We start from the raw sequence: 16,560 nt of genomic DNA, 5'->3' as shown, positions 1-16,560 counted from the left end.
ACAAATAGGGCCTCTGCGGCCACAGGAGAAGTGCAACACACCAGCTTTGTGTTTCAAAAACCATGCTGCTGTGGTGCGATCCCACACGTTCCACTCAAAAAATCTTACTGTGAAGAGGTGGTGGTGATTCTTGTTTCAGAAAATAGACCGGCACGCCTAAATCCAGTACTGAAGACAGGAGTTTGTGCATCCTGAACGCTGATTATCAGTTATCATTACGTAAAATTAAGCGCTGATTATCAGTTATCCTTATGTAGAATTAATAGCTGTTACTCTCGTTTAATTATGTAGCATTAAAGGTAGCTGCAGGCTACCGAGGAGCACGGGGCAGACAGCTCCCTACGGCATGCTGAGGTTCTCAGCCTGCTCCTGGCTCCCTCCGGGGAACAAACCAGGCGTGAGGCCCAAGGCTCCTCCACAGCCTCCAGCCTGGCCTCCCACAGCAGAGCTTGCCCTGCAAACTGCAGACAGGTCTGAGGCGTTTGTCTGTTTCCCAGCTGGCTCCATCTGCTGGAAGAGGCGACAAAGTGGACCCAGAGCGACTCCAGTTCGTTATACAGGTGCCAGGCTATTTTGTTGTACTCCCAGGATAAGACACCCCAAAAGGCTGCCTTTGCGTTTGCAAAAAGGAAGGAAATAAAACATAAAAAGATGTTTATGTTGGGTTCCAGGCTTGTAATGACTTTTTGATGGGCAAGGCCTTTGGCCAAGAGTGCAGGCTCCAAGTCAGGGTCAAGGCCTGGGAACCCAACTGTGCAAGGCCTGCTGAGCACAGTGGGTTTCGTAGCACCCTGCTAGCAGAATGCTGATAATTACAGTAAGCAGGGTGCCGCCAGCCTTCCACTGCCTGTTAGTTTGGGAATTTAAGACAATTCACCGGGATTCCTGTTTGGGGGCACACCTTACCTTCTGCTCTCCCTTTTGTTCTAGTTACCGCTGCCTGGCCCTTCTGTACTGGAGGATGTTCCGACTCAAGAGAGACCATGCTGTCAAGTATTCGAAAGCGCTTATCGAGTATTTTAAGGTACATTTTTTATGACATTTTAAAATCAGTGCATCTTTATAGTAAATACAGAATTTTACTAAAAATAAACAAAACAATAGTTGTGCTGGGTTTAGTTTTCTTCCTGTCAAGTCCACGGAAACGTTGCTACAGACTCCCATGGCAATACTTGGTCTCCATTCAGATATATTGCCGTCATGAGGGCCCCTCTTTGCAATATACAAGTCATGGCCCTTCACAAAGGATAAAAACTTTATTGTACCAACAAACAGGCATTTTCAGATTGTTTTTAATCAATTATCTAGTGCTATCCTGCTCTGCTGTGAATAGGTTTTGGAGATTTTGCTCTAAGGATCCCCTCCAGGATTACACTTCCCACTAGACTTCCTGTGAGCTGATGGCTTTGATCCAGATCAGTCCTCAGCTGTAGGGCGTCCACTTAGCAGCGTTCATAGGTAAGACAGTGCAATGGGACATGTTCTCACCCAAGGAACTGGCAAAGAGCCCACACTGACTTCAGTCATACAAACGCATCAGAAGGCAACCAAACCACCTGCCTTGAACTTGCCAGCACTGCTGGCTTCCCCTTCCTGCTTTGCTCCACCTGCTACTACTTTCCTTCTCCACTCTCTGCCAGTACCACAGCCTGGTTATTTTGAATAAGACAAGAAGTCATTCAACATATTTTAATGTATTTTATTTGACAGACAACTTTCCTCTTTTCCTCTGAAAGTAACTCAAGAACGAAACCTTTCTGATGGAGCCCTCATAGCAGTCAGTCCATCCAGCATTTGATCTACAAACAGAAAACTAGCCTCTATCTTTAAAATAAGAAAAAAATATGTGCATACAAATGTTTTAAGACAAACTGTTTTGGGAACCTGAATAGCCATTTGTCTTTAAACACAGGACTCTTTTTTTTTCAGAAGAATATACCTTGAAATGAAAAACATCCATCCTTTGACATTTTGTTAATAAAAAATTTCAAATACAAGCACAAACATTCATGACCAGATTCTAAACACAAAAAGACAGTGAAGGAAATTGACAGATCTGTTATTGTCAAACTGAAATTGAAGTCACTGTAATTGCTTCTAAAAATTTAGCAATATATAATTCAGCGTTATGTTTTTCTAACAATGACTTGATTTCAGGGGAAAGAAATATGTGCCCATTATAACACTTTATTTTTCTTTACCAATTCAGAGAATGCCTGCATTAAGAACAGGATGGTCAGGCTCTCAACCATGTAAAATGTCTCCTACTTGCAGACAGAAACTGTTTCACAGCAAACATAAAATGGACTTTTACTCTGTTATAGCCAAGATAAGCTTGTTTTTTGCAGAGCTCCTGCCGATGTAATGATATTGTAGTTTCACATTAGAAAGTATTTTCACCTTTGAAAGTAAAAATGAAAAAAAAATCCATTTGCTATAATTTTCGGTGGAAAACAAGCCAATTCTCCACTCATTTCGTATTTGGTATCTAAAAGCTTTCAAAACCAAGTGACGTGAAATGCTGACTACATTAAGAACTTCCACATATTATCAATCAAAGAAAGATTTTAAACCATGTCACACATATTTTCAGGTAAAATTAGACATGCTTTTATTTTGGAAAAGAAAAAGAGTTTAAATCTACTTTCAAGTATTTTATTTCCATTATATATAAATTTTAAAAAAAAAGCAGCAGAGAAGTAAAAAGAAGCCACAGATATTCAGGGGCTAGACACATCCCAGAGTATAAAGAAACCAGGAGAATGGGTAGCAGTAAGCAAAGTGGGATAAGAGATGGTCTCTTACAATATTGCACTCTCTTCAGAATCCTTACTGCACCCTTCTGGTGCAGAATTGAAAAGAGGCTGGAGTAAAACACCTAAAACATGAGGAAAAAGGTTTTCTGAAGTTGTACAATAAGGCAGAGGATAGTTAAATTTACAGTGGAAGTACCCTTGATTCCAGTTTGATTTTCTCATTTTCCTGCCTCCAACTCTGTAAGTAATTTACACATACTCAGTTTCTCTTACACTAGAAGGATGAAGGCCAGTAGTTCTGAAACAGACCAATAATAATAATAATAATAACACTGAAGGAAGAGCCCACTGTAGGACACTCCAAAGTTAATTTTTCATACCAGTTAGCTACGACGTAGAAGGCCCAGTGTCAAAATGCAGGAAGGATGCCAGGGCACACACAGCACTGATGTGAATACTGCTAAAATACCATAGCCAGTTCTCATGTGTGCACGAAAGATCTGGGAACACAAGAGGGAATTCAGGGAATGCGTCAAAACAGAGTAAACAAGCTTTTTGAAGAGAGGCTCAGGTGGTGTGTCCATCTTAGCGGAGAACAGGTTAAGAGAGGATGTGATCACTGTGTATATGGAAACATCGCCGATAATGCCAGGTGACATGCAGGTTTGCTGGCACCGGACCAACAAAACCCCAAAGCTAGCACTGAAGTTAAGAAAAATTCAGCCTTGAAATCCTGAAACAGAATCTGTTTTCATAACTCAGAGGCCTGCTAAACAGTAGAACAGGACACAGGAGAGCAAGCAGGATAAATAGTGTTTTAGGATTTCTATATGACTAGCTATCCTTTTTTAAAAAGAATAATAAAAAAAAAGTTTCTGGGTTTCTGGTAGCAGTCCCATGACTGGTGGAAAAGGGATATTGCAGACTGAGTGATCTTTTGGTTTTCTGTATTTTTTTTCTATTGCAAGAAATTCCAGCCTAAACCTCACAGAGTCCTAACAGCACTTTCTTCTGAACACCCAGGATTTCTGTGAAAAGGCTCAGTATCAATTAACATGTTTTCCTAACAAGCCCCAACCCTGGGTGTTTAATAGCATGTGATTTGAGTCTGAGCTACAGTACTGCTTCATCACAACACCAAATCAGGCTCAGTGGGTTTATTGCATTGTAAGATTTACATACATCTATCTGCACCATTTTTTCTTAAATTTTTTACTTTTATACTGTTTACTGTTTTTCATTTCATTGTTTTACATAAGTTATATGTATTATGAATTATTTTTCCTTTACAGAATTCATCAAAAGCTGCCCAGAACCCATCTCCTTGGGGTACCAGTGGAAAGTAAGTTCATGTCACACGGAAACTTAGCTCAGATCAGTTGTCAGATATTTTCTGCAGTATGTTCTGATACTCACGTGTTTTTGAACCAAACATCCTCTTAACTAATGGTGTTAACATCTGATTTCAGGAGCACAGGAACTCCATCACCCATGTCCCCTAGCCCTTCTCCAGTGAGCTCTGTAGGATCCCAGGGGAGCACAGGGGCCCCTTCCCCATCTCCTATAATCAGCATCCCACAGCGCATTCATCAGATGGCTGCCAACCACGTCAGCATCACCAATAGCATCCTGCACAGCTATGACTACTGGGAGATGGCTGACAACCTGGCCAAGGAAAATAGAGGTGAGTGATTCAAGGCAAAGGACTACCCTAGAAGAATCTCACATGATTTTGATGACAAAAATAACTGTTTTAATAGGAAACTTATCTGCAAAGTAGGACTGCAGAGGTGATTTTTTTTTCTTCAGCCTGTTCCTAGCCTGTCCCAAAATTGCCCCCAAATGCAATTTTGATAGCTGTGTCACTCAGAAACATCTTTATATCACCAACTTCTTTTTTCTTTCTGCAACTGGTCAGGACTGGTGGCAGACAGGTCACAGAGCTGCATGCAGTGTTCACTGCCATCTATGTCATTCTGGATAGGAAGGTTTGAGAGAGTAAAGGCAGCTTTCTGTCCCCCAGAGTCATGGAGCTGGATGGGATGCATCTAACCAGACCGTGTCAAAAACCAGGAGCACCCTTCCTTTCTGCAGAAGAAATGAACACCTCTCCACCCACCCACCCAGCTTACCCCCAAGCAGACACAGATGGGAATGAGGTGCCCTCACTCCCTCTTCAAAGCAAAATTCTCTCAGCTGAGCTGCTTTCCCTGAGCGGGTGCCTCAGCTTCTGATGATGATAAAGCATTCCTTGTTTTTTTAGGCTATGTAATTACGTATTTAAGACAGGGTTATGGCAGGATTCAAATCAAAATGAGGACACCTACGCGTAGATGTCTGTTTGTGAGCTGGGAGGCTAATATCCCATTACAGTTGATAGAGCTTTGTTCAATACAAACAGCAGAGCTCAAAGAGCTGCTCAGTTCACCCCGAAGATGACAAAGGGGTACAATACAGTTGCCAGACAATAGCTGCCAAATGCTCTTTAAGGTGTCCTTTCCTACGCTGCTGCTCCAGAAATCTCATGTATGTCCTGTGTTAGATCTGCCAGCCCAAACTGTATGTATCAACTGCCTGAGGATATCTCAAATGGGCATTATATGCCTCTACATAGGCAACTGAATTAAGTCCCTCGTGGCTAGCTAAGCAAATTACTCTTTAGACTGGGATGACCACGTTGTATAGGCCTCTATTTGTCCATCAAGGTAGTTTAGATGTCTAGTATATGTATAGACAAACGTGTATAGACTTTTATATTTAGTTGTCCTTAATCTCAGAATAAATCTTGCCCAGCATCTGTTTGCTTTATCAAGACAATGGAAGTTAATGAAAGGCAAAGCCGAAGAACTCACTGTTTTGTTCTTTCAAAAGAAAATTGTTGTGCATCAGCCTGTAACATCATGAACCACAGGGCTTTAAAATTAATCTCACCAGCACTAAACTTTCATTCCCATGAAACGTTCAGCTCGACTCAATTTGCAAGAGAATAAAATCTATTAAAGGTTGACAAGTAGCAAACACAGCTTCACTCTTCTGATGCCGAATCTTTTTTCTCTCCCTGTAGATTTTTTTAATGACTTGGATGCATTGATGGGACCTATCACCTTGCACAGCAGTATGGAGCATTTAGTTCAGTACACTCAACAAGGACTTCACTGGGTGCGGAATAGCGCTCACTTGTCATAATGACTGTGTGCCATTCACGTGGACTGTATACCTTTCATGGATAATTCAGTTATTCTGGACACTGTGCTACAGAAATAGTCAACCACAGCATTGATCCAAACAAAGGTGAATATTTCTTCAATGTTGAGCAAAATTTTTCTGAGTGTAGACATGTATCTGTGCATATGTACAATATACAATGATGTCTTTTCAGAATGAATAGTTCTGTACCGCTCTCCAAACATTTTCATACCCTAGAAATACTAGAAGAACTGATCGATCTTGATGCACAAAACATACCCTTTCTATTCATGTGCTGACAAACTCAGAAACCAAATCTCATGGGTTGATTGAACCAAGTGCAATAAGCACAAATCCCTATTCAGGAAAGCTCTCAGCAGACTCTTACCTTTAAGCTTGTACCGAAATCCCACTGACTTCAGTACAGCTTAAGCACATATACGAGGGCTTTCCTGAAGTGGAATGAATGAGGGCAAATCTCTGCCATGGAGAACTTTTACTGCGAGCACGGACACTTCACAGAAGTTCCAACAATAATGTTCCATCTCCCTGTAACCTCCCCACTGGGGCACACAGAGGAGTTGTGTAGTCTGCATTAAGTTGGAGAAAGACGGCATTCCTTCATGTGCAATAACTTTCAACAAATTGCATGCATTTCTTTATCTCCTGTCTTTTTAAATAACTTTACCTCTTGTTCAGCTCCGTACCAACAGTACAACCTGCAGTATCGGGCAAAAAGCCTGAAAACAGATATGCTGATAGCAAGAACTTTTAAAAGAGATGGTGGAAAATTGCATTCTGTTACTGACAGTAAATAGATAAATGAAAAAATATGGCAACCTGCAATCCACTTAGTAAAGAAAATGTGTTAATTTCAGCTGCATACAGACAGAGACATATCTGTAAGAGTTGTTGGCTTTGCATGGGAAGGCTTCATCTTACAGATTTCGATTTTCATATCTTTGTCATCTAGCAGAAGCTCACAGCCTGTTCTTCAAGGGTATATGGGAACATTACATGCAATTTCCTTTATCTGGGAAGCTGAGTTTGCTGTTCATCAGGCTAAGAACTGTTTCCTATCATAATCCTCTCACTCTTCATCCATAATCCTCAACGAGGCTTTAATGTTTCTTGATTTATTGGATGTTTTCTGTTCCTGTTGACAGGCTATGTTTTTTGTGCCAGAAGAATTAATCCCACAATGATTGGAGTTTAATTTGGGTCAGCTGAGGTCAAGGCCAGGTCATACCAACTGTGTTTGCATTTAGTGCATTCGTGTCCATTTTCAGTGGTTTTGGCACATTTAGTTTTCTTCCTCTGTTATTGGCAAAATTTTTTTTTGCTTGCTTTGCAATCAGATTTGCAGCCCTTACTCAAGTCAACAGCCCTGGTGACTTCAATTGACTATTCTTGCCCAAGTCACTGACTGGACCCTTTGATTGTTATTTCCTATTCTAATTTACAAATATATTAAGGAAACATGACTGCAAAAAACTCTTTCAACAGAAGATACAAGTAGAAGTAGTCACTGATATTGATGGTTGATTGATTGGTCTTTGCTGCCTTTTTTTTCCTCCCCGATTTTTGAAGAGATGCATTGAAAAAAAATATATATATATATAAAAGATACCAAACAAAGTGGCACGTTTGCTCAGTAGAACAAAGGTTGTATTTACCCTGTGGTAAAGAACAGGCTTGAGAACACACAGAGCCCTACGTACGTGCATTTTTTTGTCTAGGCTACTTACCATAACTGCAGCTACTGCTCAGACTCAGCACGTCACTCTGTTCTTCGAAGCAGCTCCGCAGGGTAACTTCCAAGGGACTGCTGAGCCCCAAGCCATGCCAGGCCAATTTTATGTGCCGGTCAATGCTCAGATCCTGCCCAGGAGAACTCCTGAGCTCAGGCTGTGGTAACCTCTTAATACAGCCTTGAGTGTTATAGCGTGGCTGGCTTTAAGAGTGGACATGGACCTGCCTTTAAATGACAAAATACGCATCCTCCGAGTCCTCCAGTCACTCTTAATTCCAGTCACCCGCCCTAGAAGGAACACAAGTTGTTTGGTGCCGAGTATCGTGGAGAACTTGGTCAGTGCCTTTTCTGTTTATTACTTGCCTGATCTCCAGCTGTGGAAGTCTGCCATGATGTACTAGACTAGCAGCAGCAGATTCCATCAGCTGCTTCAATACCATATGAAGGTACTGTGGGATTTCTCCTCAGATCAGGAAAGTGAAATTCCGATTAGATTTGCTTCTGTTTTCTTTGATGGTGCCTATGATGTTTATCTTCAGATAAGTTTGGGGGTTTGGGAGCCCTTGTTGCTATTTAATGTTGAGAAATTTTAGACATGACATATATTACTTGCCTTAAACGGAGTTTAGTTTTATTGCACACGTGGCATTTGAGTTTCAAGTATGGAACTTTGAAGCATGTTTATTTTACTAAGATCGGGATATTTTTCTTAATCACGATGAACTCTTTGTATGGATGTAATATGTCAAGCAACTTCAAAGAAATGCAAGAATTAATGCTGTCCTGCTGTAACATGTTTCCAGGTACTAAGGATCTCTTGCAGATGATTGTCCTTTCTTGTACATTGTTCTTATATTTAATTATTCCAGCTAAAATACCCACTGCTTCCATGGAAAAACACTGGTTTTTTTAGGTATTGTGCTGGCATCATCCATGTTGTCCGATGAGCACAACCAAGCCTTAACCTCTGGTGGTGTAACAGGATGAAATAGCAGCCACATAAACCAACTAGACATAAATGAATTAGAAGTTTTGGCCTCCTCTCTGTAGGGTTTCTTACAGCTGTGTTTTGTAGAGGTTATTTAGAATACTCTTCTGTGTGGGCTATTTTGCTGTATAATGGTTGCTGCAGTTTAGATGACTGGAGCTGAATGTGACACGGTGACAACAAATACTTCATTCGTCTTCTTAGGGCCAGATTTGGAAAAGATTATGTAGCTTTTAGGTCTGGTCCAATTAAGCATATGCTCCACATTAAGAACCTGAATAGTTTTAGACATTTCAACATGACTCAAAGGTGCTCTGTGTGTTCTGGATGAGATCAATAGAGTCCAAGGACTTTTTTGGGGTTCAATGAGAGATGTTTACTTGTTTCAGCCAGTTGTAAAAGTCCAGGAACATGCAGGCTTCTTTACACTAACATTTTCAGGTTCATTTTGTGAAAGTAAGAAGTTAGTCCGTACAAACCTAGTAGGATTATACCTGGAGGGGGAGGCTGGTGAAGCAATGGGAATGCATTCAAAGGAACTATATATTGCAGGTAAATGCAAGAAATGCAGTGCAGCCTATGGGATCCTCACAGACAGCAAGATCATGCAGACCCCTTGGCCTTAATCGTTTATAGTATTCCATGGTGGCATGAATGACAGATAAGAACAAATTATATGCAGAGGTTCAAGAGTGGCTAAAAGCCAAGCAGAGTCCCCCCTGACACGTGGCAGGATACCCCAGCTCCTTGCTTGCCTATTTCTTTCATCCAAATATCACAGGGCTCCAAAGGAACAGGTTTCAGTGAACAGAAGACCTTAGGTAAAGGAGGTTAAGAAGATCAAGCCCTAAGTGTAGATACAAACATGTATGTATATACTGTAAATCTAAATAGTAATAAAAGTCACTCAGCATGAAAGATATTATTAGTGCCTACCATTGATCATCAAGTACTCATCACTGAGCAGCCATATCACCTCAGAACTGCAGTAACTGTTATCAAAATAATTTGTGCAGCTAATTAATTTATAAGAAATGCACCTTCGGGACTGTGCCATAGTATCTCTTTTGTAATACAAATGTTCAACCATTTTTCATGGCTACTGATTCAAATCTACATCACTGAAATGTCAGGATATCTTTTTTTTCCCTAGATGAGGGCATATACTTAGACCTGGCTAATCTGTGCTTAGTTTATCTACCCAAGAGACTTCAGTAGTCGCCAGCCTTAACGCATGTTCAGTATATACTATTCACTGACTTAGTTGTAGGTTTTAATCCAAATGAAATTGGAATTTGCAAAATGACTTGGATTAATGGTGTCTGTCTCAGATACCCTGCAGATGTGACATTAAATGATTCATGATTTTAAGCAGGAAAGGTTGAATTTTATGTAAATAATGGGGGTGAGTTCCAAGAATTTCTACAGGAAGATTTTTTTTTCAAATTAGAAGATTGTCAAAGTAATACATTTTTTTAACTCTCCTAAATCTTCTGAGGGTCATGGGTTCATGTCAAAGCTGTATTAAGAACTTCTCCTTCTGCAATATGCCTTGCCTTTGCATAATCTGCTTAATGCTTAATACGTCAAAAAGAAATGTTTCTTTTTCACAACAATAGCAATGTTTCCCTCCCCACCTCCAGGGAGAATCCTCAAACTAAAGAATAAAATCTCTTGGCACAATAGAAATACAAACAATGCTTGAAGAATATGAACTTGTTAAGATAACGATAGAGGTTTGGCTGGCGTAGACCTAACATGCCTCTCGTTTTAATATCTTTCTGTTAGCATTTACATCACATCTTTGAACTCATTGTGTTCGAAACTAGAGAATTAGTCTGACTTTCATGTCTTAAAAAGGCCTGATAGGTCTGATCAGTATCATAATTATAATTGTTACATTAGCTTATGTGCTATGCACTGAGGGCTGGGAAGGCATGTAACCATAGATAAATTTGTCAGAATTCATTTAGAAAAGCATTTGGATGATCTTATGTGAAGAAAACCAGAGAGCAATGTCTCCCACCCAATACTGTTAGCATGAAGATTCAGCTACTTTCATGTCTCCGCTAAAGCTGCCAGTTGCCCTTTCTAAGGCCGAGACTCCATTTCCAGCCTTACTGGTTGCCATGCTGTCAATTGTTCTCAGGGTTGATTAACTAACTGGGAAGGCTACTGTAGGCCCTGTTTGCCCTCACCTCACTAAAGCTAGAGAGAGGAAAAATACCAAGATTTGGAGTATCCGAGGCTCTATCGTTCCTTCAAAAGACTATGGATTTCCTCACTGAGATTCAGCTGGAGACGTTTCTTAAGTCATTCCTTTCCTCTGCTTGCTGTCCACCTCCTTTGCTCTTGGAAGTCCTCAAGTATGAGTGCCCTTTCAGGGATGTTTTCTTCTCTGGTAGCCCAAGCTGCCTTTCAAGCGATGTGCTGGAGCATGGAGTAAGTAACCCACGGGTTGCACAAAGAGCCTTGCTTTCCCCCACAAAACCAGCAGCAAATACAGCAAGGTTTGCTCTCTTTCTTGATCTGTGTAGCTTGCACCTTGCACACTGTAGCTTGAATCCCAGACTCATCCCTGCTACCCTGAAAGGGCTTCACTGGGTCCAAGGAAAACAAGGGAATGACAAAAAAAATGGGAGATTTCCTCTGTCCCAGGGCACATATTCCTTTTGGGGAGTGAATATAAAGAACAGCACGGATCATGAGGCACTCAGGTCTCATGTTTCTCATATGTACTAACACAGGGATACTTAACATTTATCTGCCTCATAGGGTTTTATGAGTATTAATTAGTGTTTGCAAATCACACTGCGTCCTCAGAAGGAAAGTGCTGTAGAAGAGCTATGGAAAAGACTGCTAAGCACACTGGATGAATTTCACCCCTGAGTCCAGAGCTACAAGACCCTCAAATTCCTTAAATATCATCTAAACTCTCAGTGTAAGCACCAGAGTATATAAAACTAGTGCTTAATACTGAAGGGAGTCATAGAGTTGCAGTCTACGTGAAATTGCCATTCCCAGAGTATCTGTAACTTTGATCCTCATAGCAAGCAAGAGCCACAACAGTGATTCTGGGACAAACGGTGTAGGTTAACCAAGTGGTGGGGAGCCATCCTAAGAATTACAAATTCTTTTTGTATATAAGACACTTTGTCTTTCTGTAAAAGAAATTTGCCTTTCCAGTCTTACCAAGAGTGTTTTTCAGAACAGCCTCAGAAAAGTTCGACTTATTTGTTACTACAAATCTGGCTTGAAATGAATTCAGACTAATAGATACTGTCCTTTAGAATGGTGCATTACAGAGAGGACTAGTCGCTTATCAGAACAACAAAACCAAAAAAAGTGCCTCTCATAAAATATCCATCTGTCAGTGATGTACATTACCAGTCTCTAATCCGGGAAGTCAGATATGTTGGAGCACAACGTTGCCTTCCCAAATCATGCCATCATCAACCAGTGTCATAGGGTTAAATTCTGTGCTCTGTTCTGACACATTACCTCTAGAAGTCAAGAGTAAAACACTTCACCAAGGACTGAACACCAGTCAAATCAACAAAATGTTTCTACTGCTGTTCGTCTTATTCAGGCAGTACAAGCAAATCCTTCCTTACTTAGCACTACTTGTCTTTTTGTTCTTACTTATGGAATCTTCACCCTAGCCACAGACATGAAGGGAAACATTTCCTGTGGGGACAAGCTAGATGTGGATAAGATTTACCAAAGTAAGGGCCCTTCTTAGTCTTTTTTCCCACTTCTATGCCTAAAAATGTTGGCATTTTAAAAGAATAATTTCATCTGCAGTTGAGATTTTGGAGTCTGCCTTCACCCATGACAAAGAAGTCCATCTTCCTTTTGCTCACATAAAAAGCTGCCTGGCATTCCCCAGGAAATCACATATAGCTAATTACTGCCATCATCAATACAAGTGCACCTTGCATCTCCTCAGACTTTCATTTTACCTCCCTGGTCACACAGTCTGCTCTCCCTGCAGCTTCCCCTGCCCCACAATTTTCAGCCCCAACTCCATTTCCCAGCCCGGGCTGGTGATGCACAGGACAAGGGACAGAGCAGAGCTGCTCCAAGCAGCTCAGGACCTTTCTGTTTTCTTCTTGTTCCCACCCCACTGGTGGGACTAGCGCCCACCTTCTTCCCGTTACTGCTAGCAAGAAACTAGTTCCCTTCTTAGGAGGAGATGGTGAGTGCTGATGACTCCATGCACAAGTTCTGACCAACTCTTCTTCTCTGGGTGAGCAGATGGATGAGAGAGGGCACTAATCTCGGGACCTACAGCCCTTAGTGCTGGTGACTCAGATACCCCAAGTGCAACTGCAGTGCAACTGGAGGGGTTGCAGCTGTGCCACCGGGGCCAGCGGCCTTTGGCTCAGGTGTTACTGATTTGCTTGAATGAGCACCAAAATTTGGCGACCCTGCAGTAGAACCAGCAGGAACTGGTAGCCTCACACCTGTACAAGGACTTTCTGTAGGTCATTGAGACCATGCAATCAGCCTTGTAATGATTCTCCAGGGTTAAATAGCAATAGAAGCTGGAATGGAAGAGAAAAAAAAAAAAAAGTCCTGATTTAAACACAGAAGGTGGGTTTCACCTCATCCTATACTGAAAGTCTAAAATAAGCAAGAAGAAATACACCCTAGAAGTGCTGGTTTCTGTCACTGGCTATAGAGGGAGTCTAGGTGATGAGCTCAGATACAGAGACAGTACAAATCCCACCCCAGGTTTATGACTGCACCTGTTGCTACTGAGAGTGCCTGCTGAAACTGGTAAAATACCATGGGGTAGGCTGAGGCAGGGTATGGCTGAGGGAGCAGACAAGCAGGAAAATACATATGAGGTAAATAAATTTATTTCTGAAGTGTTTAAAACATGTGTTTCGGACATGGACAATCCCTAGCCCACTCTCAAACTCACTAGGCCCAAATCCAAAGGTCCCCGAGGATTGAATGCGCACCTTTCTTCTGTTAAGATTACTGAAATATCCAGAAAATATATTTTACTGTTTAGTAAACTCTCTCAGGCATACGCTGCCTGAAAGTAGAGCTTTTTTTAACAGAAGAAAGTGTTTCTGTAGATGGTCAAAGAGATCAGGCTGGCCATCAGCCCACAAGGGGCCAATGTTACTTTCTATGGAAATTCAACAAATGATGTGAAAGAACTCGAACAACATTGCAGTTTTATCTACAGCGAATAATCTGTAGGCAACACAAGGCCACCTAACACTTGTGGCCTGCCTGCACGCTGCCAGTCCCATAGCAGCTCCTCCAGAAGATGAGGCAGAAGAGTTGAGAGGCATCAGGGCTCCTCTCCATGTTGGCCCAAGGCCAACACCTGGTCATGGCCAAGCCAGGCCTTCCACACAGGGCCTCTCTGCTGGCCACAACGGATGGAGATAATAACCAGTGCAACAACACATGGCCGTACCAGGACTCATGCTTCACCTAGGGCAGCTCCCCACCCCGCTGTGTTCATTACTGATCGAAGCCTGGGCGGCAGCGATGCCTGCTGACCAGGGCCCTGTCACAGCGGGCGTCCTACAGGGAGTGACCCACAGACTTTCTTCCAAAGAGCTGCCGTCATACAGAGCCAAAACCAAACCAAACTGCAGGTGGGCAAGGAAAATAAAAAGGGAAGAGAGTACAGGGCAGCCAAAATAAGAGGATGTTTAAATTTGTCATTGCTTTGTCATTACTTATCCAATCGGCAGCAATAATGACAGTAACCACAATTCCCTTCCCATTTTCTAAGGGTAGCAGCAGTGGTTGAAACGGCGATGTAGGGGTCCCAGTGTGAGGTCCAGCCACCGAGAGTCCCCTCGGTCAATGTGCTGGACGTGCAGGCAGCACATGGTGGGTGCTGCCACATTGCAGCTCTCCACCCCCCCGTTCAGCTGAGGTACTCAAGGGTCAGATAGTGACCAGAATTATTTTTGTGTATTTTCATATTTCATTTCTTGCAACAAACTTTGGCTTTTTTTTTCTTTTTGTAAAATTATTCAAGACGATATGGCTTCATCTACATCTCATAAAACATTGCTTACCTTTCTCTCTGAGGGTGTTCCTTCTGAAGCCTCACCCACCCTGCCAAAGCTATAGCAGTTTATCTTTCCAGTGAGAGTAATCCCACAACACATCCCTACGTTGCAGGCAATATTGTTTACACAGGTTAATAAACGGAGTATTCTGTACAGTAATTTATGCTGTAAGATATGTACATATATCACTGTAGCAGTCACAAATGCTTTAAACTGCCTTATTTATTAGATCAGTTAGCATTTCCCCCCTTGCTCCAGAATACTTTAAATTATTTTTATCTTTTGCATTAGGTAATTTTTTAGTTACTGCATTTTGACCCAATTATTGAAAACAAATGGTCTTTACAGTAAATAGATATCTAAAAGTAGAAATAGCAAATTTACCACCCATCCAACTAATATAGCTCTAATTATGATTAAAAATAAATATCTTATATTCTTATCTGTGTATTATAGTATATGCCACAAATCATATTCCACTTGTGATCAATACAAACAAGAGCTTTAGTAACTTTCACCTATTTCGTTCTTCCATTCTGAGACAAAAACGTAATAAACCACTTAATCTAAAATATTCCCCATGAGAGCCCTGGTGTTATTCCTCCCTCAGGCAAAACTCACATTGGCTTCAGTGGGAGCTTTACCTAGGAAAAAGTACAACATAGGGACATTACAAAACAAATATATCATGTATGAACAGCACTTGTGCTTGGTACTCCTTCCTTTTTTTCTTGTTTTTTCTGTAGTAAGAAACATAGGGTAAATATTACATCTGTAACAGTTGTCTGCCTCACTCCTTCCTTTTTGCTGTACAAGTAAAAAATTAAGATTCAGAAACAATTGTATTGGTTCCAGTCACTCAAGCAAATCAGAAATCTTATGGGGATCAGTTCCAAGCCAAACTAGAAAGTAAAAGAAAATTTTGCTTTTGTTTGTCTTCATGTTAAATTTTGTTACACGACTAAACAGGTTCATGTGTACAAAGGCAATGAAATTATTAACTACTTCTTTTACTGTTTGGAGATTTTGCTATGTCCACAGTTCATATAAAACTCATGTAGCACAGTTTCTGGGATGGTGAAAAATCCTACTGTAATGTAACAGAATGAGCCTTAAGGATTTGTAAGAATAAGCACTTTTATATTAAAAAGCAAATATTAATTCATCAGTAAGATTACTTTTTTAATGTGACAATAAACCATGAAATCAACATCCTTCCGTCTCAAGTACGTCTCATCTGTCTCTTTCTTAAACCTTTGTTTCCGAGTGAAAAATTTGCCTGTTTTTGTGGTACAGCCTCTGGGTCCCATCGCAGCTGCCTGTGCTCCAGCCTAAGCCACCTGCCCTTCTCCATGGGAGAGGTCTTTGGAAAACTTCGTACCAGGAAAAAGGAAAAGCACATCGCAGTAGGCCTTATTAACAAGGCACCAGAAGTAGCTGGGGTGTCGAACAGAAACAAATATATGGGATGAGGCAGCTCTTTGGGGAAAGAAGAGTCACTGCTGCTTTTCGGTGAGGCACAGGATTACTAAATAACCAGTCCCAAGTTTTCATTAGTTGTTTAGATTTAGGAGACAAGCTCCTGTACCTCGAGATGACTGATGTCTGTGTGTAGTGCTGGGAGACCCACAGCCTCTGCAGTTGCAGAGCAGCAGCTCACCTCTTGTAAGAGGCTGGTACCAGCCAGTATTATGCGAAAACCATGAGAAATGCAAGTACCAAGTCACCCTCCACCCTGCCTTTCCCTGTCTACATACACGTGCACATTTTTTTTACTGATCATTTCCTGATGCCTACAGCTTCTTCCTGCCTAGGATTGTTCCCTCT

At 41.4% G+C, this 16,560-nt stretch overlaps 1 protein-coding gene across 3 annotated transcripts in view; it reads left to right on the top strand.

Annotated features, from left to right (window-relative positions):
- AFF3 (ALF transcription elongation factor 3) overlaps positions 1-15,947 on the top strand; it is a 336,736-nt gene extending 320,789 nt beyond the window's left edge. For all 3 annotated transcript variants that reach the window (XM_083821502.1, XM_083821501.1, XM_083821503.1), the window contains exons 18-21: positions 931-1,024; positions 4,049-4,098; positions 4,226-4,440; positions 5,821-15,947. In XM_083821502.1, coding sequence (XP_083677628.1) covers positions 931-1,024; positions 4,049-4,098; positions 4,226-4,440; positions 5,821-5,942 — 481 coding nt within the window. In that variant the 3' untranslated portion in view covers positions 5,943-15,947. The remainder of the gene's footprint in view (positions 1-930; positions 1,025-4,048; positions 4,099-4,225; positions 4,441-5,820) is intronic.
- The last annotated feature ends 613 nt before the right edge of the window (positions 15,948-16,560 follow it).

This window comes from Anser anser, assembly GCF_964211835.1.
Source record: "Anser anser genome assembly, chromosome: 1".
Classification (NCBI taxonomy): Eukaryota; Metazoa; Chordata; class Aves; order Anseriformes; family Anatidae; genus Anser; species Anser anser.
The sequence above is the reverse complement of the archived record's forward strand: the minus strand, read 5'-3'. Positions and strand labels throughout refer to the sequence as shown.